At 49.3% G+C, this 23,285-nt stretch overlaps 1 protein-coding gene across 15 annotated transcripts in view; it reads left to right on the top strand.

Moving 5' to 3' along the window:
- The window catches only part of NCOR1 (nuclear receptor corepressor 1), a 136,912-nt gene that overhangs the window by 88,692 nt on the left and 24,935 nt on the right, over nucleotides 1-23,285 (top strand). For 13 of the 15 annotated variants that reach the window (XM_047756904.1, XM_047756903.1, XM_047756907.1 and 10 more), the window contains 9 exons: nucleotides 3,790-4,231; nucleotides 6,862-6,991; nucleotides 8,975-9,170; nucleotides 15,873-16,033; nucleotides 20,023-20,143; nucleotides 20,236-20,337; nucleotides 20,671-20,771; nucleotides 21,259-21,427; nucleotides 22,475-22,615. In XM_047756904.1, the coding sequence (XP_047612860.1) occupies nucleotides 3,790-4,231; nucleotides 6,862-6,991; nucleotides 8,975-9,170; nucleotides 15,873-16,033; nucleotides 20,023-20,143; nucleotides 20,236-20,337; nucleotides 20,671-20,771; nucleotides 21,259-21,427; nucleotides 22,475-22,615 (1,563 nt within the window). The remainder of the gene's footprint in view (nucleotides 1-3,789; nucleotides 4,232-6,861; nucleotides 6,992-8,974; nucleotides 9,171-15,872; nucleotides 16,034-20,022; nucleotides 20,144-20,235; nucleotides 20,338-20,670; nucleotides 20,772-21,258; nucleotides 21,428-22,474; nucleotides 22,616-23,285) is intronic. The other 2 variants (XM_047756912.1, XM_047756915.1) reach the window with 2 other exon arrangements.

The following is a 23,285-nucleotide window of genomic DNA, read 5'->3' on the forward strand; positions in this document are numbered from 1 at the left end:
TTTTTTGTTTTCGTCAGATAAATACTGAGAGAGGGTTCTGGTGGACGATACGGCAACTCTAGTTTGCGTTTTCGGAGGCACCTCCGCGCTGCTTCCCGTGGCGGCCGCACCGCCTTGCATCGCTGCCGGCCGCACGTGAGGATTTGCCTTTTCTCCACGGCCTCGCCGACCTCGCCGTCTTGTCTCTGTGAGGATGGCCATCGTGACAGGCCGTCCTCCTCTGGCCTGACCCCCCCCCCCCCCGTCCTCTCGGCTGCTCCCGAGCGACGCGAACACCCACTTGGGGGGCTCTTCCACGCACCAGTCTCTACCTGGGATGAGCTGCCCCGTTGCCTTTGGGCCTCTTGAAATGTCCCCTGAGCTCTCCAGTGCCTCCTTACCCACCGGTCCCCCGTTTGTCCTCTAGTCTCTGCTCTTGTGCCCACCTGACGCCTCACCTCTTTATTGTTCATGGTCTGTTCACAGTAGAATTTCAGCTCCATTGAGTGTAATTTTTTTCCCCACTGCCGTGTCACCAAGACCTCAAACAGCTCCCTCCGTGGTGGGTGTTGAGCACATATTCGAATGAAGGAAAGAGTGAATTTTGTAGCGTTTTGAAATGTTATGTTATGCAGGGAAAGCATTCTTTCCCAAATGGTCGGTTAAGTTTTCATTTGACTGTTTTTAGTGTAAATGACACATGCAGAGCTTCAGAGCTTGCATTTTGCTGATGAGACTTCCGCGTACCTCCTGAGGTTATACGTATCCTGTACTACGTATCTTAGAGGTTTAAAAATCTTTATTCCACGTGGAATTATTTTTCTGCATAGAGTAAGACAGGGTCCACGTTTTTCTTCTAGACAAAGAGCTGATTCTGGGAAAGCTAGTTTGTTAATAAACAAGTCATCAGTGATTTCAAGTGTCACCTTTGGCATGTGTTAATTTTTCACGCACGTTGGAACCTGATCCTGGACCTTGTCCTCCACTCCACTGATTGAGTTTGTTGCTCTGTGGCGGCTCCAAGCATGTTGTGGTCCGTTGGCCTTACAGAAAGTTTAAGTATCTGGGGAGGCAAGAAGCATTTTGTTTTCTTCTCGTTTGCTTGGTTTTTTTTCTCAGAGACTCATTCGTATAAATTGGTTTATCTAGTTTAAGAAAGTTTTCTTTATAGCTCATCGGGATTTTTATTAGAGGTGTATTCATTTTAGGTAGGTTTAGATTTTTTGTTGTCTTATAGTCTCTTCTAAGAAGATAATCAAACCTAGTGCTGAGGGAACACTCTGGAGGACTCTCTATGGCGGTGTCAGGATGGCAGTAGCCCAGGGCCCAGAAGTAGAGGAAGGAAGGTGAACACAGTGTGTAGACACCCTCACAGCCACTCGTGCCATTTGTGCTTCAGCAGGTGGTGGAGTCTGCTCTGTGCCAGGCACTCGGCCTTGTGCCTGTCACCAAGAAGACTTCAATGATGAGCAAAATATATGATCCTTGCCCTTAGGGTATCTATCACATCACGTAATTGTGAGTAAGTGTAAAATGTGAGTATTATCAGTACATGCGGTATTGGAGTCATCGTGGCAAAATTCAGCTTTGTTAAGGAAATGATAGAAGACTTTTTTAAAGCATGTAATAGTTGGTCTAATATCCAAAGGGAAAGGTGGCTGAAAGCTATCCAGAACGTGTGACATCTGTGGTAGGGGCCACATGGGGCAGTCACAGAACTGAGAGGAGGCCGCTGATTATGGGACACAGAGAATTCAGGGCACCTGATGGAGCCAGGCGCTGCAACAAGGCCATGCTCCAAAGTTTGGAACTTTATCCCAAGAGTGAAATGTTTTGAGAGGGAGGGAATGCAAGTTTGGGCAAGATTTGGCTTTTTTTTTTGTCTTTTTTTTGTTGATGTTATTGTTGTTGTTGTTGTTGTTGTTGCTATTTCTTGGGCCGCTCCCGCAGCATATGGAGGTTCCCAGGCTAGGGGTTGAATCGGAGCTGTAGCCACTGGCCTACGCCAGAGCCACAGCAACTCGGGATCCGAGCCGCGTCTGCGACCTACACCCCAGCTCACGGCAACGCTGGATCGTTAACCCACTGAGCAAGGGCAGGGACCGAACCCCCAACCTCATGGTTCCTAGTCGGATTCGTTAACCACTGTGCCACGACGGGAACTCCAAGATTTGGCTTTTAAAAAGCTCACTCTGGGACTTGCCTTATGGCTTACGGGGTTAAGGATCTGGCGTTGTCACTGCTGTGGCAAGGGTTCCATCCCTGACCTGGGAACTTCCACATGGTGTGGGTGGGTACAACCAAAACAAATTTAAAAATAAAAAGCTCATTTTGGCTTTGTCGTAGGAATGGTCTGGGCTGGAGATGAGAAGAAGAGTTGTTTTTGGAGGCGTGTGGCAGTTGTGGCATTGGACAGAAGTGGCTGGATTAAAGGAATATTTTTAGAGAGAATATCTGAGACTCATCTAGGCAGGATATGATGACAAATGGGAGAAGGTTTACAAGATGACTCCTGGGTTTGTGGTTTCTAGCGGGTAGTGAACACTAAACCTGATCCGGGAGTTGGGCGTTTCAGTACATGTCCCGTGTAGGACCTACTGAATCTGTGATTCCTTTGAGATACGTGGCCAAAGAGGTCAGGGCATCGAAAGTATATTTATAAAATGGTACAAACAATGGGAAAGAACCAGTGTGATCATGTTAGCTAAAAAATTATGTAATAATTATTCCGGAGCTTTGCCGTCTGATGTGGTAGCCCGCAAACACACGTGGCCATGGAGTTATTAAAATGTGACTTCTCTTCCTTCTTTATCTAAGGGTCCTGCATCTGCAGATTCAACCAACTATGGGTTGAAAATACTCAGGGGAAAAAAAAAAATTCCAGAAAGTTCCAAAAAGCAAAACTTGCGTTTCACAGAGTGGCACCGCTTTACGTAGCATTTATGTTGTATGTACAGCCATTTCCACAGCATTTGTATTCTTTTGTAAGGTACTGTGAGTTACGTAGAGGTAATTTAAAGTATAGGGAGGATCACATAGGTTATTTGCAAATACAGACCGTTTGCCCCGAGGGACCTGAGCACCTGTGGATTTTGGTACCTGTGGTGGGGGAGGGGCTTGTCCTGGAATCAGTCCCCTGTAGACACCAAGGCATGACTGTGCCCAAACTGAGATGTGCTGAAATTGGAAAATATAGTCAGATTTTGAAGACTAATACCAAAGAAGGTAAAACGTCTTATTACGGGTTTTCAATACTGGTGACATTTAAAATGGTGATATTTTGCGTATATTGGGTTAAATAAAGTATATCGTTTAAGTTGCTTTTTCCTATCTCCCTTTTTACGTTGTCAACATGCCCTCCTGAAAAACTGAAGTTTGAGAAGCGGCTGGGGGGGGGGGCCGGGGGGACCTTGTGTTTCACTGGCGGGGCTGTCCCCACCGGCGGCTCCCTGGGGTGGAGAGAGAAGCCCGGGAACAGGCCGGCAGAACCGACCCGGGGTGTTAGCGTTTGGGGAGTGCTTTTTGGTGTGGTTTTGCTGTTCTGGCTTTCCTTGTTTTTCTAATTCCCTATGAATTGCTTTTAGACACGCAAAGCTTTTGCGCTTTCGGTTTGCGAAGGCCGAGCCGGTCCGCTTGTCCCCCCTCGCTCCCCAGGGCCTTAGACTCGGGGGGTCACCGCTCGTCCCCCTCGCTCCCCAGGGCCTTAGACTCGGGGGGTGACCACAGGACGATGTACGCTGAAGCTCGGCTTCTGCCACCACCGGACACGTGTTCATTATCAGATCTTTATGCTGTATCATTATCTTTAAGGTGCTGAAAATAGTTCTGATACAGAAAGTGCTCCTTCTCCTTCACCAGTTGAAGCTGTCAAGCCCGGCGAGGACCGCACGGAGCCCGCGGCCCAGCCAGAGGCCCCGGCGCCCGGCGTGTCGCCCCCCGCGGCCGCCCCCAGCGCGGCCGAGGACGGAGGCGAGCAGGCCCAGGCTGGCGACCTGGCCGCCGCGGCGGAGCCCATGGACGCGGGGCCCGAGGAGTGCGGGGCCGACGTGGCTCCTGCCCCGGGGCCCCCCGCGGCCGAGCCAGTGGACCCAGAGCCTCGGGCGCCGGGCAGCCCGGGCCGTGTGGATGGGGACACGGTGCAGCCGGAGCCCCGCGAGGACGGCGCCCCGAGGCCCGAGCCCGCGTCCGACCACGACTCCAGCGCCACGTGCAGCGCCGACGAGGACGTGGACGCCGAGCCGGACAGGCAGCGGTGAGCGGGGGCGTCGGGGCCGGGGCGGCACAGTCCGCTGCGGGGTCGTTGGCTCCCAGGGAAACGAGGGGGTCGTGACCTGCGGCCCACGTGGTAGGAAAAGGGGTTCCGCCGCAGGTGCGCCGTCTGTGGGGACGAGGGCGGAGGAGGGAGGTGGCCCCAACTTGGCCCTGCCCCGCAGGTGCCCGGAGATTGGGGGGGGGGGGCGCGGGGGAGGGGCGCGTGAGCCGCGGTGCAGGGCCCGAGAGGGCGCAACCTGCACTCACGCTGGTGCTGGTGGTGCTGGTCCTTGGCGCCAGTTGCATCTTTGTAACTAAAGATATCAGGTACAGTACGAGGTAGTTTATAACTACTTTTAATCACAGTAATAATATGCAGATGCCTGGTTTTTCTAAAAATTACAGTTAAAGTAGATATATTTTTCAAGAGTAGATACTGCTTTATTTGGTATATTTTATTTCCTGGGTGCTTCCTTTTCCTTGAATGAAGGGGAACCACCTAGAATGCAGTAGAACGTTCGATCGGTGCAAATTCCAAAAATGAATTCGATGAAAACGTCACTTAACCCAATTCAGCTGTTCTTTTTTCCCCCTTTTTTTAATAACAAAGAAGAAAATAAGCCACTCAACAGCCAGACTCTGTTCAGAGCTCACACTGTGGTGTCGTGGTGTCACTGTGCTCTGTCTGCATCCAGTGTATTTTATATCTTACATATTCTAGAATGCGACTTGATGCTAGAATAATAACGTGACAATGGTGGCGTCTCCAAGGAGGCTTTTTTATAATTATTTCCTTCATTTATAAATTTATCTTGCTGAAGCCAACAGTGCAAAACACAGATAATTCTATTTTTAGATGAGACTTTTCGGAAAAACATGCTTAAAAAGGGACCACGCAGCTCGAACCCACTGATAATTTACTCTAAAGTCTGGGACAGTTAAAATCTCAGTTACTGTGGGATGAAAAGCGAAAAGTGCTAGAACCTTCAGTTTTCAGAAAAACCAGTGGTTGCCATTATTGTTTCCTTTCTCGTTGAATGAAAATTTGAGTGTCTCCTAGAAATCGTTGTGATGTTCGATATTGTTCTAGCACCACAGCTGGCGAGCGCCAGGCTGAGGGCTGAGCCAGGGTCTGATCAGCCACCTGCTGCACGATGTTGCCCCCATCGTATCAGACGTAGGCAGTAATCTTCAGGGAGAGGAGCCCCTAAGAAAAGAACTTGAAGGAGTCGTGAAATTCTGTATAAATGTGTGGTCTCTGGGTGGAACTCTAAAGTTCAGTTCCAAACTACCAAAGAACACTTGCAATTTTCTGTGTCTTTTGTTTTTTTCTTTTTAGGGTCACACCCGCCATATATGGAAGTTCCCAGGCCAGGGGTCGAATCGGAGCTGCAGCTGCTGGTCTACACCACAGCCACAGCAACATCGGATCCGAGCCGTGTCTGCGATCTACACTACAGCTCACGCCAACGCTGGGTCCTTAACCTGCTGAGCAGGGCCGGGGTGGAACCCACATCCTTGGATGGTAGTAGGGTTCATTACCCCTGAGCCACAACGGGAACGCCAGTGTCCTGTGTCCTTAATACTATCTTTATTCTTTGTGTAAAGTGTAGATTATTTTCTTCGACACATTCTGATTTTCTGATCAATTTACGCCTTTTAAATTGTTCCTCTCTCCCTCGTAACTGACAACACTGGGAAATAGGATGGGCCCTGTAAGGTGTGGCTCTAGGGTGTCATTTCCAAGCTCGAGAAGTGGGTGTCCTGACCACACCTGTAAGTCCTGAAACCAGTGAAGTGGGTGGAGGGCCAGGTGGTGGGGGCAAGTGGCGTACACGCTGTGTTGAGGGCAGCCCTGCAAGGTGAGCACGCCATCGCTTGAGGGCTGCTGCCTCTTCCTGCTTTGCCATTCTGCCCATTTTCCATGGGAAACCAGGAGTCTGGAATTTGGGGTGAAATTCTCGATTTCACAGTGGTGGTGGTTTATTCACATATCTTAAAAAATACTCGGTGATACTAGGAAAACATTCTGTAACATGTAGCTAGTTTGTAACCTATGTTAGCAGTAAATTAGGACCTATCGTTTTATGATGTCATTTATTCACACTGTTCTGTTGGTTAAGTACAGATGGTTAAATTCAGATGCATTCCAATCTGTAAGTCAATATTGGGTTTCTTTACCTGGAAAATTAGCATCATTGATTCCTTTCTCTTTGCTCTTCAGATATCTCATACAGTTGACATGATACAGTGTGTGCGTGTACACATATTAACTTAGAAGGAATTATGGTGATTGTATGTTTAAAGTCCTAAATAAGAATATATTAATTTGGAGTTCCCATCGTGGCTCAGTGGTTAACAAATCTGACTAGGAACCATGAGGTTGCAGGTTCGATCCCTGGCCTTGCTCAGTGGGTTAAGGATCCGGTGTAGCCGTGAGCTGTGGTGTAGGTCACAGACGCAGCTCAGATCCCTCATTGCTGTGGCTCTGGCGTAGGCCAGTGGCTACAGCTCCGATTAGACCCCTAGCCTGGGAACCTCCATATGCCGTGAGAGTAGCCCAAGAAATGGCAAAAAGACCAAAAAAAAAAAAAGAATATATTAACTTATCTTCTTTTATTGTATTTGCAGAATGTTTCCTTTGGACTCAAAGCCCTCCTTGTTAAACCCCACTGGATCTATGCTGGTCTCATCCCCAATAAAAGCAAATCCACTGGACCTGCCGCAGCTTCAGCATCGAGCTGCTGTTATCCCACCAATGGTAAGTTTCTAATGTAAGTAAGAAAAGCAGAGCTGAGAAACAAAGAGCTTTGGAGGCTTGATTTTTTTTTTTTTTCCTTGTCTTTTGTCTTTTTAGGGCTGCACCTGTGGCATATGGAGATTCCCAAGCTAGGGGTCTAATCGGAGCTGTGGCTTCTGGCTTACGCCAGAGCCACAGCAATGCCAGATCCTAGCTGTGTCTGCAACGTATACCACAGCTCACGGCAACACAAGATCCTTAAGCCACTGAGCAAGGCCGGGGATTGAACCTGTAACCTCACGGTTCCTAGTTGGATTCGTTTCCACTGTGCCACAACAGGAATTCTAATGCTTGTTTTTTGTTGGTTTTTTTTTTTTTTTAGCTATAAAAAAATCATATAAAATTTAATATCTTGGAGTTCCTGTTGTGGCTCAGTGAGTTAAGAACCCAACTAGTATCCACAAAGATGCGGGTTTGATCCCTGGCCTCACGCAGTGGTTAAGGCTCTGGCATTGCCATGCAAGTTGGGGCATAGATCGCAGGTGTATCTTGGCTCTGGTGTTGCTGTGGCTGTGGTGTAGGCTGGCAGCTGAGATTAGTCCCCTAGCCTGGGAACCTCCATATGCTACTGGTGTGGCCCTAAAGAAAAATTTACTATCTGAACTCTTTTTAGTTGTAAATTCACATCTGAATAATCTCTACGCACTTGACTTCCTTTAGATCCTCAATTCCATTCTCGGGTCGCAGTTTCTTAGTTTTGTTCTAGATCTTGCTTGGTTTCAGAGGATAAATATTTATTTCCTGTCACAATAACATGTAAAAGTTAAGTGTGTGCCGGAGTTGCCGTCGTGGCTCAGCAGAAGCGAATCTGACTAGCATCCATGAGGACCCAGGTTCAATCCCTAGCTTTGCTCAGTGGGTTAAGGATCCGGCGTTGCCGGGAGCTGTGGTGTAGGCCAGCAGCTGTAGCTCCAATTGGACGCCTAGCCTGGGAACTTCCATATGCCATGGATGCGGCCCTAAAAAGACAAAAGACAAAAAAAAGAAAAGTTAAGTGCATGTTTATGATAAATATGCTTACATAAATAATCATTAAATGTTCACTCATTGATTTAGTCATATGGACATTTACCAAGCGTCTGCCCAGTTCAAGATAACATTTCAATGCTGTATCATAGTCTCCGACTTCAGGAAACTTAGAGATTTGTCCTGATAAGAAGGTATAGAGAAAGTCAATGAGAAGTTAAAAGATTTAAAATGCGATGTTCAGTTAGGTTGAAAAACATTCTATGGGCAGTTGAGAGGAAGGAGAGCATCTTCTTAATGGGACACTTAAAGAGGACTCCATGTAAGAAAGAAGTTCTAGTTGGACCAATGCAGTTGAGTTTAGGAGTTCCCTTGTGGCACAGTGGGTTAAGGACTGGCATTGTGAAATGAAAAGTGCTGTTTTGGTTAGACTTCTGAGGGGCTTTGAGATATCCATGGAGTCGTTAGGTAGGCAGTTTGTGAGTATGGAACTTGTGGGGAAATGTCTCAGAAATTTGTGAGTCGGATTCGTTAACCACTGAGCCACTATGGGAACTCCCATGTTCTGCATTTTTACCATTGTGCTTGACGATTACTTTGCTGTAAAAAATGATAAAATCGGTGTTCCCGTTGTGGCACAGTGGAAACGAATCCAACTAGGAACCATGAGGTTGCGGGTTCGATCCCTGGCCTTGCTCAGTAGGTTAAGGATCCAGCGTTACCGTGAGCTGTGGTGTAGGTCACAGACGTGGCTCAGATCTGGCGTGGCTGTGGCTGTGGTGTAGGCTGGCGGCTACAGTTCCGATTGGACCCCTAGCCTGGGAACCTCCACATGCTGTGGGTGTGGCCCTAAAAACAAAACAGAGCAGGTAAAACCACTTCAGCCGGTCCTGTCACAGACACTTGCGCTGTTCACAACACACGGTGCTTACTGTTTTGTTGGTCATTGGCGGGTTCAGGGTTTCTTCCTTCCTGTAGGTTTCCTGCACCCCGTGTAACATACCAGTCGGAACTCCAGTGAGTGGCTATGCCCTCTACCAGCGACACATCAAAGCCATGCATGAGTCGGCGCTCCTCGAGGAACAGCGGCAGAGACAAGAGCAGATAGACCTGGAGTGCAGAGGTTCCACCAGCCCCTGTGGGGCCTCCAAGAGTCCCGGCAGGGAGTGGGAAGGTGGGTAGAGCTCTCACCACAAAGGACCTTCTTGATGGAAAACAAAGCTGTGTTTAAAAGGAGGGTCCTGGGGTGTTCCCGCCGTGGCTCAGGGATAACCAATCTGACCAGTGTCCGTGAGGTTGCGGGTTCCATTCCTGGCCCCGCTCAGGGGGTTAAGGATCAGGTGTTGCCGTGAGCTGTGGTGTAGGTCACAGACGCGGCTCGCATCGGGTGTTGCTGTGGCTGTGGTGTAGGCTGGCGGCTGTAGCTCCGATTGGACCCCTAGCCTGGGAACCTCCACATGCTGTGGGTTCAGCCCTAAAAAAAATAATAAATAAAAGCAGTGTCCTGGAGTTCCCTGGTGGCGCAGTGGGTTAAGGATCCGGCGTTGTCGCCGCAGCAACTTTGGTCACTGCTGTGGCGTGGGTTTAATCCCGGGCTCGGGAACTTCCGCGTGCCGCGGGTGTGGCCAAAAACAAAAGTAGTGTCCATAGTGCTTTTAACTTGATTTATGGCTCTTATCCCGAACAACAAAATTCCTTTCCATTGACCTCAGGCCCACTCTTAAGGAATGCCAGTATTAGTGGCTATTAAAGGCTGGCAGTGACAGTTTCCGTAGACCTCTTGTTCAAGTGAATTGTCTGATGTTCATCTGAGCGAGATCACTGTATAAAAGCCGTGCTTTATGCTACATTCCTCTGCATTTTCAGAGTCAGGGACAGTTACCCGGTCCTCCAAGCACATCACCTGCATGACAGGGTCATGCTCTACGTCTCTGATAGGATGGGGGACAACGTCACGTGGCATTTAGCCCATCAGACCTTGAGCTGCCCCACACCCTGGCATTTACCAGTTGGGTGCCCCGTGGGCAAGCCGCCTGACCTTTCTCAGCCCCCAGGTGCAGATAATATGGCTGGCTGGCTAATCCAGCTAAATCCCTGTCTTGCGGGGATTACAACCCATAAGAAGGAGGGAGCATTCAGTGTCGTTTCGTGGTATAGAACACAGCATGATTTTGTATGTAACATAGTATGTGGCATTCACATGTTAGTACATGTGTGGTACCATAGAGGCCCTGAAGGTGCTGTTTTCATTGCGTGTCCCTGTTGTTACCCCAAGTGACAGATTTGAGTTTTGGGTACTCAAAAAGTTTCTTTTTAAAAAAGAAGAAAGGGAGTTCCCGTCGTGGCGCAGTGGTTAACGAACCCGACTAGGAACCATGAGGGTGCGGGTTCGGTCCCTGCCCTTGCTCAGTGGGTTAACGATCTGGTGTTGCCGTGAGCTGTGGTGTAGGTTGCAGACGCGGCTCGGATCCTGCGTTGCTGTGGCTCTGGCGTAGGCCGGTGGCTACAGCTCCGATTCGACCCCTAGCCTGGGAACCTCCATATGCCTTGGGAGCGGCCCAAGAAATAGCAAAAAGCCAAAAAAAAAAAAAAAAGAAGAAGAAGAAAGGTGATTTCTAAGTTTCAGTAAATTCTTCTGGCACGGTTAGAAAATGGCACAGGCGTGCTGGTTAATAGTTAACTTAGGACTGTCTGGTACCGTGTGCCCAGAGTGTAAGACTGTGAAGGCCTTCCTTGATTGTGGTTTCGTTTTCTTGGTGATGAGTCAGAAGATTCTTTGCAGCACCTTATGTAGATGTAAGAGCTGTCAGCTCTAGAATGCCATGCATTTCGAGGGCTATTTAATAGATGCCGAGAGCAGGAGCCGTGGTACTTAACTGGCCTGCTGGCTCCCTCCCCCATCACTCCAGTAGTGAGTTACTAGTTACATGACACGGGGAACCTCAAGAGTTTTAAATATAAGCTTGGGAGTGTTTTCAGTATAAATCTTAATTCTGTAAAAAGTGAACCAGAGTTACTAATACCCACCACGTCTGAGTGCAGTAGATGCTGCACGAATATTTCTTGAATGAAGGTTGGAAAAAAACATTGTTAACTTTTGGGCTTTTAGTATATTGCATCTAGAGAATGTTTAATCCCTAACTCAGTAATTGTTACAGTAGGTACTCAGTAATTACATGTTAAAGGAATGAATTAAATGAAATAGATATAAATGGATTTAGCAGAAGTGATTGTCCTTTAAGCATTCTAATTATGAGAGAATCTGTCATTATGAGAACCATAAATTATAGGATAATTTAAATGTCTGTTTATCTATTCTTTACATACATTACTTAGAATAAGTTTTGTGAGGCAGAATTAAAGCAGAAAAGAATGACATTCAAATGGTATTTGGTGGAGTTCCCTTGTGGCACAGCAGGTTAAGGATCTGGTGTTGTCACAGCGGTGGCTCAGGTCGTTGCTGTGGGACAAGTTCAGTCCCTGGCTGGGGAATTTCTACATGCTGCAGGTGCAAAAGAAAGAAAGGTATTTGCTGAACTCATGCTGAAGCTCAGTGTTACTCAGTTGGTAATACCTGGATCATTCTTATATGTCTGTATTGTGTAGTTATAAGGCCTTCAGTTTCTTTTCTTTATCTCCTTTATGGAATGGGTTGTATTTGGGAGCCAGAGCCCTCAATTCTGAGACTCCACACTGTGAACTGCATTTCCCTGTGATCTGCCGCATTAATCCACGTGGTGTAGATCTGAATGGCATCTTTATTTTTAATCATAATACCCTGGCTTTAAAACCAGACTGTGATTATATGTTTGATCCGTGTGACACCATAGTATTTGTTAAAAACCTTTGTTTGAAGGTGACTCTCTATAAACTGAGTTGGTTGATTGCATTTTATCCTAAGGTTACGTTTTGTTTTAGCTCATCTGGCTAGTATGTTCATCACTGCACGTTTATTTAACATGTGCCCAGGGCTTTTCTGGATTTATAGCTCTCCTATAATTCAGTTAAAGGCTTTCTCCTAAATGCATGTATGTATTTGCAGTTAACTCGCTGGTGCGTAGAATGTTTGATACAGTGTTTCCAGTGCAGCGTCACAGAGTGCTAAGTACAGTGAGGGTAAGGAGTATAAGCCATCACCAAACTGGACTAGTCCAACTGAGTTAGGACCGTGGGTTGGCCTTTGCCTTCCTGGGCTCGTTGAGAAAGTAGCAGGCAGCACCTGTTAGATGGTGTTCCCCTTCTCTTCGTGTCAGTGGGACCGAGGATATTATAAATACACCCCTTTAAGTGGCTCAAAGCCTTTCCATTTGTAGAAGAGCTTGGAAAAAAAACCCTCAGAGTTTCCTCGTAACATTTACTCAAGTTGACGCCTGCTTTAGTTGGCAGCCCTTTTTCTGCAGGGAAAGAACTCAAAGTTATACATGTCAAGATAGAGTTAGAAGTGAAATTCTAAGGCAGGTTTAAAAAAATATATATCCAATCAGAATAGGAATTGAGAGAGGTCCTGTTGTGGCTCTGCAGGTAACAAACCGAACTAGAATCCGTGAGGATGCAGGTTCGATCCCTGGCCTTGCTCAGTGGGTTAAGGATCCGGTGTTGCCACGAGCTGTGCTGTAAGTTGCACATGTGACTTGGATCTGGCGTTACCATGGCTGTGGCGCAGGTCAGCAGCTGCAGCTCGGATTCGACCCCTAACCTGGGCTGTAGGGCAGGTGTGGCCTCCAAAAATAAAAGCAAAAACAAAAAGGGAATTGATGCTTCTGTGAAACTTAATCTAGTTTATTTTGTTGCTTTTATTTCTTGTTTCAGCTGCGTACACGATTTAAATCGCTGTGTTTAGAACCATCGAATGTCCGTCTTTAACACTTAGGACAAAGTGTATTTTTCTGCAGACTTACTGGAAATGGTAAAAACCTCAGACGCTAACCTATAGAGCACACTCACTCGCAAGTTAACTTTCCGCTTCTCCTCTAGAAAGGGGAGAAGTGCTTTTCTTTTGAAGTCCGTCTGTTTCGTAAATCCGCACAGTGTGAGGACGCGGAGTGGTCTCGGGGATCACGCGGATCCGGCCAAGGAGGAGCGAGGAGCGCGCTGCCGGTCACCCCAGAGGCGTCGGAAATGCCGACCCCTGGGGCTCAGGGAGACGCTGCCTTGAGGTGTCGAGCTCAGGGCCAGGAGTCACCCTGCTCTCGGCCATGGTCGGGCGGTCAGCTGGGCTTCTTTTGAGCTTCCGCTTCCTCCTCTGTCAGACGGCGTGTACGATCCTGCCAGTCCCAAGGGCCGGCCGAGGCACCTGCTGCGATGCACGGTGCTCTTCCCGTGGCACGGCTTCCCGGTAGCTGACGTGACTGTCCTCTCTGGCTGTTAGAGTATCTCAGTGAACCAAAGAGCTTCTCAGGCTTCGGGCTGACGACTCTGTTTGAAACCAGCCACCCGCTTTTTTCCACTTGACGCAGAAATGCTGGAGCCCTTCTCTTTAGACAGGATCTGCACGGTGTCCTCCGCCCCTATCACAGTGCAGTCCGGGAAAGGCGCCCAAAAGGAGGTCAGCTCTTTGAAGGGAGAGGCAAGTTACCATTTGCGGGGTAGGTTATTCACCTAGGAAGCCCACAAGAGTTACCTGAGAAGTTATTAGAGCTAAGAGGAAAGTTTATTAAGTTTCTCAGAAAAACACTGATAGACAGAAATCCACATCTTTCTTGTATATCTGCATTACTCAGCGTATATCAATATATATATGATCACATACAGTAAAAAGATGGTTTCCCTCACCACAAAATATGAAATACCTACAAACGATTTCGTGAAATTGTGAAAAACATCTAGGTCCTTAACTAGAAAACTCAGGAGTCCTCTTGTATCTGTAAATTTAATGCATGTCCAGTGAAAATTCCATTGATACTTTGGGGAGGAAGAACTCAAAATGATTTTAAATTTGGATTTTTCTAGAAGAATAAATGGATAAGACAGGTAAGCAAAAGAGTAAAAAAAAGAATGGAAATTTGTTCTGGCAGACGTCAAAGTGCCACAAATTAAGCTGATGTGGGTTATGAATTATTCTTACTTTCTTCTGTGTGCGTTTCTGATTTTCCAAAGTTATGTCAATTTCACTTTTTTTAAAAAAGGGAAAAATTGTCCATTCTATATATTTATTTTATATATGTGTATCTTATTTTTAAGTCTTAATATAACTGCATATCTCATGCGCCTTTGAAATGCTTAGTTTTTTCTTGTGCTTAATATGGACGTAAGTTATGCAAAGTAATTTTCATTAGCATTATTGCAGTAAAATTCATAGGTTTTTTTTTTTTTTTTTTTTTGGCCATGGCATGGGAAAGTTCTGGAGCCAGGGATCAAACCCACACCACAGCAGGGACCCCAGCTGCTGCAATGACAGTGCCAGGTCCTTAAACTGCTGAGCTGCAGAGGAACTCCAAAATCCATAGTTTTCTAAGCTTGTGTAGCCTTTTTTTTTAATGAATTTGTCTGCATCTTTTGAAATCCTTCCGTCTCTCGATGACATTTATTTCTCTGAGTATGAAGCAGTGGGCTTCCGCAGGCTGATTAGAAGAGTCAAAATCTTCAGAGCTGTGGCCTCTAACTAAGGCCACACTTGAAGTCACAGGATGGCTGGCTGACCGGACGTTTGCCTGTCATGAGGGTCCTTATTGCATGTGTGAGAGTATTTGCTTCTCTTAATGAGAGGAAAGAGAAGTTCTTGTCCTTTGAAGGGAGAAATTGTAACTGAATTTTCGAGGGTTTCCTTAGGTCGCAGTTCTGGTGCTCACCCAGCAGAGCTAGGCTTCTAGGGTTTCTCAGCCTCTCTGCGGGTGGATGCCCCAACGCGGTTTACACCGTGATCGGAGTGTGTAATCGGATCTGCCCCTGGACGGTGTGGGCTCGGTCCTCTCGCACTGAGGCTTCTAATTTGGGGTTCTTCCCTTATTTTGAGAACTTTAACTTTCGTGGGAAAATCAGTCGCCTATATGCCTTGTGCTGAGGTCAGACGTGTCTAGGGCAGGAAGCCCAGCTGCACAGCCCCGCAGCCAGGGCAGCGCCGCCGTGTAGGCTCCCTCCGAGGGAAGGCAGTAAAGCCGCGCCTCGGCCCGGTGTGCGTGCAGCCCGCCCTAGTGTCACGCCAGGCAGATAGCGCCCCCCGTGCCGTGGCTGCTGCCCAGCGGCCTCAGGTTGGCCGTGGGGGGTTTACCCCCAGGACGTGTCCTTGCCCTTTCAGAGTCACATTCCCGTCCTCCGCATTTCCTCCTCAGTTGTATTCAGTTGAAACTCACCGGGCCACGGGAGGGTTTGTGCTCACACGTGGATGCTGTGACCTCAACTGCCTTTCCTTTTAAGATACATGTACTTTGCAGATCTTGAGATAGACCCCCCCCCCCCCCCCCCAAAAAAAAAAACTGTCCGCAAGAGTCAGAATCAGTAAATGTTTCTCGAATTATGCAGGATGCAAAGAGGACGTATTAACTGGCTGTCATCATATCGATATTGTCTGGGGTTGTGACAGCAGCTATTCCTAAGACGCACCCTATTTCTCACCTCCACTGTGAGGTCCAAAGAGTGACGGAGAGAGAGAAGAAATTACTAGATTGCCATTTGCATACGTTAAGCAGAAATAGTTGGAAACGGGCATCAGTTTGACAGCTGTGGTTTGACAGGGCTTTGGGTGTTTCTGCCTAACAAGCACCATTCGTGACCTGAGTTGGAGCAAGACGCTTAAAACAGCAACGTTTGTCCCGGCTTCATCTCGCACGCGGGGTTTCATTGTGCTTGAGAAGTTGGGAAGCGGTTGAGATGGGCGATGGGCGCGCTGGCACCCACGCGGAAACGGACTCTTGAATTGTGTTTTTCTTCCCTTTACAAGTCCTCCAGCCTGCTCCACATCAAGTGATAGCTAATCTCCCCGAAGGGGTTCGGCTTCCGACCACTCGCCCCACGCGGCCGCCGCCTCCTCTCATCCCATCATCCAAAACCGCCATGGCCTCGGAGAAACCGTCCTTTATCCTGGGAGGCTCCATCTCGCAGGTAAAGGCTCCTCGGAGCAGGGTCTGACCTTGGGGTGCAGAGGGCCGAGCAGGTACACGGCCGGGGAGCGCCCTGCCAAGGCAGGGAGCCTGTCCACCCCTTCCCAGGCGCTCTGCTCTTCCCGTCGGAAGCCGCCTCGAGCGGCTTTCTGCCCCACAGGCTAGGCTGCCTTTCCTGAGCTTCTGTCGGTGGCGTCACGGGCCGGGCACGCTCGTGGGCCTGTCTCCCTTAACTTGGCGTAGAGCTTCTAGGCATCGGTCCAGGTCGCTGGGTCACCGGGACTGTCTTCCTTTTTCTGCTGACCAGTGCTCCCCTGGGCCAGCATGCCAGTTTGCGTACCTTGTTTTCTTGTTGCTGGAAATTTGAACTGCTCCCCGTTTTCAGCTATGAGGAGTAGAGCTGGTGCAGGCATTCTTGTACTAGGCTTTTTGTAGACCTGTGTTTTCATTTCTCTCGCAGAGTCCCTGAGAGGGAATGTCTGGGTCTGTGTATGTGTCACTTTAACGTTTTCTAGAGTGGCTCTCCAGTTTGATGCTGCCACCAGCAGGGTCCGAGCCCCACGTGCTGTGGTCGTCCTTTTGTGTTGTAATCATGGTAAGAGGCGTGTGATTTCATCGTGGTTTTGGTCTGCGTGTCCCTGATAAACACGTGATGTTGCCCACTTTTCATAGACTTTGTGGCCATTTGTACATCCGACGGTGAAGTGACTGTTTTTAAGTCTTATTGTCTGTTTTTACTGGGTCTTTTCATTATTTGGTTGCAGAAGTTCTTTATATTATATCTTGGGTGAAAGTTCTCTCTCTCACACACACACACACACTTTTTTTCCCTCTTTGTGGCTTGTATGTTTTGATGGGTAGAAGTTTTAAATTCTGATGACGTCTATATATAATTTTTTCTCCCTCTCATGATTAATCGATGTCTTTTTTTTTTTAATGAACATTTTATTTATTTATTTATTTATTTTGTCTTTTTGCCATTTCTTGGGCCGCTCCCGCGGCATATGGATGTTCTCAGGCGAGGGGTCTAATTGGAGCTGTAGCTGCCGGCCTACGCCAGAGCCACAGCAACGCGGGATCCGAGCCGCATCTGTGACCTACACCTCAGCTCACGGCAACGCCGGATCCTTCACCCACTGAGCGAGGCCAGGGACGGAACCCGCAACCTCATGGTTCCCAGTGAAATTCGTTAACCACTGCGCCACGACGGGAACTCCTCTTTAAGACGTCTTTACCTGCCTCAAGGCTGTGGAGATATTCTCCCAGATGTTCTTCTAAAAGCTGTGTAGTGGGGTGTTTACATTTAGCTCTGTGCTTCACGTGGAACCAGTCTCTTTACAGTGTGAGGCCAGGATGGGCCTTACCCATCAGGTGGCCATGCAGCCCCAGCGACTGGCTGAAAAGTCTGCTCTCTCTCCCGGTTGATCGCTTCCGTGCTTTGTCCAAAGTGACCTGACTGCATGTTCACTTCTGTTTCTGACTCTGTTCTGTCACACTGCCCACTTGTCCGCCCTCTTATCAGCACCACAGTCTCGAGTGCTGTGCTTTTAGAGTGAGTCTTGAGGTGATGTAGTCTTAGTCCTGCAGGGCTTCTGTTTCTCCAGATGGTTTTAGCGCTTTTGTGTCTTTTGTATTTACATGTAAATTATATAATCAGTTTGTCAATTCCTACCAAAAAATTCTGCTGGGATTTTCCTTTTTCTTTTTTTTTCTTTTTTAGGGCTGCACCTGTGGTCCATGGAAGTTCCCAGGCTCGGGGTCACATCAGAGCTACAGCTGCCGACCTGCACCACAGCCTCAGCAACTCGGGATCCACACTGCATCTGCAGCCCACACCACAGCTCATAGCAGTGCTGGATCCTTAGCCCACAGTGAGGTCAGGGATCGAACCTCATGGATACCAGTCAGGTCGGTTACCACTGAGCCACACCAGGACCTTCCTGGGAGTCTGTTGTTGTTTTATTAAAGTACAGTTGATCGACAGCGTTGAGTCAGTTTCTGTTGTGCAGCAGAGTGGCCCTTTGTAAATGTATTCCTCCTCTCATACTGTCTTCCTGAATCACGTACCTCCCAAGAGACTGGAGACCCCCCGTGCTCTCCAGCGGGACCTCGTTGCAACCTGCTGCGACCTGGTTGGCATTCATTCAATGTGTAGATTCCTGAGAAAATGGAGCCTCACCCATGCGCATGCTCATCTTTCCATTTTTTTAGGTCTTGAGTTTCTCTTAGCGGTATTTTGTAATTTTCAGTGTAGAGATTTTGTGCCTATTTTATTATATTTATTATCAGTTAATTTGATTATATCTGATGTTTTATGTTTTTATAAATATCATTTTTTAAATTTTGTTTTCTAGTTTTTGCTGGTATATAGAAAAATAGTTGATTTTCATACCTGGACTTTATCTCCTGTGGCATTCCCTTACTGCTTCTAGGAGAGACTTTTGGTCTTACTTTTGGGTTTTGGGGGGGTAGATTTCTTAAGTTTTCGTGTGCGTGTCATCTGCAAGTAACGACAGCCCGACTTCTTCCTTTCCGGGCTTTAGGCCTTGCCTTTCTTTCCTTTTCTGAAACCGATGAGGGCGGCACTTTGAGAACGGTGTCTCGGGGAAGTGGTGCAGAGCTTGTGCCTTCCTTGGTGCCCAGGCTGGGCGGGAGGCATTCAGCGTGTCCCGCGCAGGCGTGGGAGCCACGCGCGCTCCGGGGCCCGTCAGGGTGACGGGCTCTCCCCGGGGTCTGTGGTTTGCCGAGAGTTTCTTTGGCTGCAGTCGTTACCTTTTCAACCCGAGGATCTGTGTGACTCTGTTTCTCTTTGTTGGGAGTCTCTGTTGGACGGAACAGCACGGTCGCCCTTGCCTTTAATTCTTCGTGTGCGGCTCCCTGAGGTTCTCTGAACATACTTGTGGCAGCTGATTCAAAGTCTTCTTCTAGCCCAGAGGCAGTTGTAATTCACTGCCTTTTTTTCCCCTCCCGATGTGTGGGTCATTCGTTCTTTGCATGTCTGGTCATTTTCGATTGAAAACATAATGCGGCGACTCTGGAAATGAGATTCTCCCCTCTCCCTGAGATTGGTTGTTGTTGCTGTGTCCTTTTGTTGCTGTTACTTCTGTGCAGTCTGATTTCTTGTGTCACACGCGGGCCCTGGCGTCTCTGTGTGCTTCGCGAGCGGTCTTGCTGTTCCGCGCCACGAAGCAGTGAGCGTCCCAGTCTTACCTGACGGCTCAGTCTGGGTTGGGGGCCTCGGCCTCGGTCCTCGCGTCTGCCGCCCCAGAGCTGTGGGCTCGGCCAGGCATGCGGGCGCGCCGCCTTTCCAGGCGCCCCTCGGAGGTGCACAGCCTTGGCGGCACCCGGCCTGCAAGGTCCCCGAGGCCCCTGGGAAGAAGCGGGGCTTCTCCAGCCCCTGTGCACGTGTCTTCGGTTGTTGATTGGCATGTTTTTCGCTCGGGCTGTTCTCTCCTGCCTCAGTCCGTGGAGAGGTTAGTCCACGGCTTTGACAGAGCTGCACCCCCCAACGCCCAGCTGGGATCGAGGGCTGTGGGTTTTCCAGGCGAAAATGGAGCCTTGCTGCGGAACCGCGTGGGTGAGGCGCTCTGCTCACCTGCATGCCGCCACTTTCTCGAAGAAATAAATAGAGTCTTAGGCTGAAGAGTTGTCAGGAGGTTGAGTCTGCTAGGATGCTGCCGCCTCGCTGGACGAGAGCTTTGGCACGCTCTCTCCACCGTGTTTGTCGCCGTCACGCCCCGTGGCCCTCGTCCGAGGTCCCAATGTCGTGGGCGGTGGCCCTCTCCCGTGCGTGCAGGCCCGCAGCTTGTTAACAGGCGATGGCCGCTGCGGAAGAGACCGTTTTCGTTTACTCACCTGGGACGGGGAGCGTCCTGTTTCCCAAATGCCTGCTGTTACCTTGGTGGGGAGGGTTGGGTGTCTGGACAGCCAAGTGTGTGCGCTGCGCTGCGAAAAGGCGGTGTTATCCTCGTCCTTTCACGTTGTTTTTAGGGGACACCCGGCACTTACTTGCCTTCTCCTAATCAGGCCTCCTACGCCCCAGAGGCAGCGAAGCCCCCGGCGGGCTCCATCTCCCTGGGACTGCCGCGGCCGCAGGAGGCCGCCAAGCCAGGTGAGTGAGGCCCGCCCGGGGCTCGGCGCTGGAGCAGCCCGGCCGTCGGCACGCGGGCCTGATCCCTCGCCTTCTCTGGCTTTGCTCCGCAGCTGCTGTGCCCTACATCAAGCAGGAGGAGTTTTCTCCCCGAAGCCAGAACTCACAGCCTGAGGGTTTACTGGTCAGAGCCCAGCACGAAGGAGTGGTCAGAGGTAAACGTGCCTGCCCTTCGGCAGAAATAGCGAGCGTCGGTCCCCAATAAATTTATCAAGGGGAGTCATTAGTGTGTTTTAATGATGGGCTTTTGAATTCCAAATTTAAGCTTGCTTTCTGTATAAAAATGATTTACAAACGTGGAGATTTCCCATTTCTGCAGTCCTTCCTAATAATTGCACAGTTACGTTAGAAGTACATTTCGATCCAGTAAAACTCCTCTTTTTGTGCTGCCGTTTCCTTCTCTTCGTGCTCGAGCAGGGCTCTTGCTTTTTGCTTGGCCCTTTGCAGGTGTAGGGCTGTGATTTGCTCATGGTTTTGCTTTTATTCAGGTTCCACAGGTGCCATTGCGGAGGGCAGCATAACCCGGGGAACGCCGTCCGGCAAACTCCCTGTGGAGAGCGTCCCTTCTCTGCGGGGCTCCATCACCCAGGTTAGTCGTGCTCCTGTCTGGGACCCTGAGCGGGAAGCAGCTTTTGAGAAAACCGCAAGAAAAGCCTCCCCGCTTTGCCCGTTGCAGCGCTTTGCCCGTACCAGCCGGGTTCGTTAACCACTGCGCCGCAGCAGGAACGCCCGGGATGCTGTGCTGTCATCTCATTTTTCTTAGAAACTTTGAAAACATTTTTGCACATCTGCATGATCTTAGGCCTTAAGACAAATTCTGCTTCGCAGAGTTAAGTGTCCTCGTGGAGGTCTGACTTCCAGGCGGGGGAAGAAAACGGATTCAACTCACTTTTTATGGCGGGTTCAGGGATGGAGGTGCAGCATTTCTTTGTGTTTGTGAGGCGTGTGCTGGCCTTTCGCATTGAGGTCATGGCTTTGCTGTGACTCTTGGTGAGACGGGTTACCTTTTCTCAGGGTCTTGTGTTCCCTGTAAACTCCAGTGGCCCTTGTGGCGGCTGTGTTTGATTTGATGACAGGGCACCCCAGCTCTGTCCCAGGCTGGCATTCCAGCGGAGGCGTTGGTGAAGGGATCCATTTCCAGACTGTCCGTTGAAGAGAGCAGTCCTGAGAAGGGCCGAGAGGAGGCTGCATCCAAAGGCCATGTCATTTATGAGGGCAAAAGCGGACACATCTTATCCTACGACAGTAAGTACCGCACCTCTGTCTGGAAGCTGGCACCGGCGCGGGTGCCCAGGACCTGCTTCCCCACGGGCCTGCTTTGGGAAAGTTCCTTTTCCTTCCCTGAGCCCCGGTTTCCTCACTGTGATGTCAGAAAGGGTAGGAGTTCCCGTTGGGGCGCGCATCAGAAACGAACCCGACCCACTCGTATCCCTGAGGAGGCGGGTTCAATCCCTGGCCTTGCTCAGTGGGTCAGGGATCTGGCCTTGCCGTGAGCTGTGGTGTAGGTCGCAGATGCGGCTCAGATCTGGCAGGGCTCTGGCTGTGGTGTAGGCTGGCGGCTGCGGCTCCAGCTCAACCCTTAGCCTGGGAACCTCCATAGGCTGCACCTGTGGCCCCAAAAACAAAAAAAATAAAAAATAAAAAAAGGTTGATGTTAGGACGTCTCATGAAGCTTTTGTGGAAAGTTAGCCAAGACAGTCAGTGAAAGGTGACGGACAGGTGCCGCCTGTGGCCCGCTGACTGAGCTTGGGGAATAGTCTTTAGCAGAGTCCCCGCATTTTAAAGGGGTACCGCTGCGGCGTGTTAGGAATTAGGGGGTAGGTAACAGCTGGCTAACCCTGGAGGGAGTACTGCCTTTGGATTCTCCTCAGGTATGGGATAAGTCTTTGACGGCTCGATGGAGCTGAACACGTAGATGTCGTCCTGAGCAGTAGATGGGGAGCTGTCCCCCCAGCACGCGGCTCTCCCTTGTCGGGAGGCCCACGCGCCTCGGGTACCCGCTGGCGGCCAGGACTCCCCGCCAGCGTTCCCGCCGCCCCCGGTCCGCAGTGCTCCCTCCTCTGTAGGACGTACGTTCCGAGGGAAGGGACCTAGTTTGTTAGCCTCGTCTGCAAGCCTCGTTTATGCCTGACGCTCAGTAAATGTCTCATTAAACATGCCGTCTGCGTGGATGTATGTGGTAGGTTAGGAGCAGTTTTTACCATTGGTGTTGTAAGATTCTGAAATTAAGATAACGTAGACTGTCCTGTGGGCCCTGGGCTCCATCAAGCAGTTCTCGTGTCTGTCCTGCAGATATTAAGAATGCCCGGGAAGGGACGAGGAGTCCGAGAACGGCTCACGAAATCAGTCTGAAAAGAAGCTACGAGTCCGTGGAAGGAGCTCTAAAGCAGGGCCTGCCCGTGAGGGAGTCTCCTGGGTCCGCACCGCTCGAGGGTAAAACGCGTGCACAGCCCTGTTGGCGACGCTGGCTTCTGTACCACGGGCTTCCCCGTGGGCGAGGCCGTGTGCCGTCTCTCCTTCCTACCTGAGGTTTTGTATCTGTATATGAACGATGCATAAACATAGCAGTGTGTTATTAATGCATGTCGTATAAAATACACGTTCGTGTATTAATATGACATGTACATATTAACCAACATTTAAATGAGGTTCATCTCTACGTATAAATCAAGTGGTATGTGAGTGGAGAGAGGTAAAAATTCAGCGTAACCGGTCATAGCATAGGTAGCAGTTAGAAGGTTCCTCGAGTTTGCACATTCCTCTTTAAGTGGGTTTATGTGAGGCCGATGGAGTGGTGTGATGGACAAAGACATGTATTGAATTCCAGGTTCACTCTTGGCTGCTGAAGGTTGCTGTGCTGCTTTCTCGCTCTTTATTGAATTAAGGGATTGTACCTGCCGTTGTGTGAGGGCTGGAGACTGGTCTCCAGCCTCGTGCTGGTCATGCCGCGTGTGTTGATTAAATGATAGCAGCTGTGACTTCATTTTGATAACAGCTCACTTTCCTTAAATTTTAACCTGCCTCAACTATTTAATTTCAATCTAGATGAAATAGCACAGACAAAATAGAGACTCCTCAGTCTTGGAAAGCCTATGAAGTTATC

This window comes from Phacochoerus africanus, chromosome 14, assembly GCF_016906955.1.
Source record: "Phacochoerus africanus isolate WHEZ1 chromosome 14, ROS_Pafr_v1, whole genome shotgun sequence".
Lineage (NCBI taxonomy): Eukaryota > Metazoa > Chordata > Mammalia > Artiodactyla > Suidae > Phacochoerus > Phacochoerus africanus.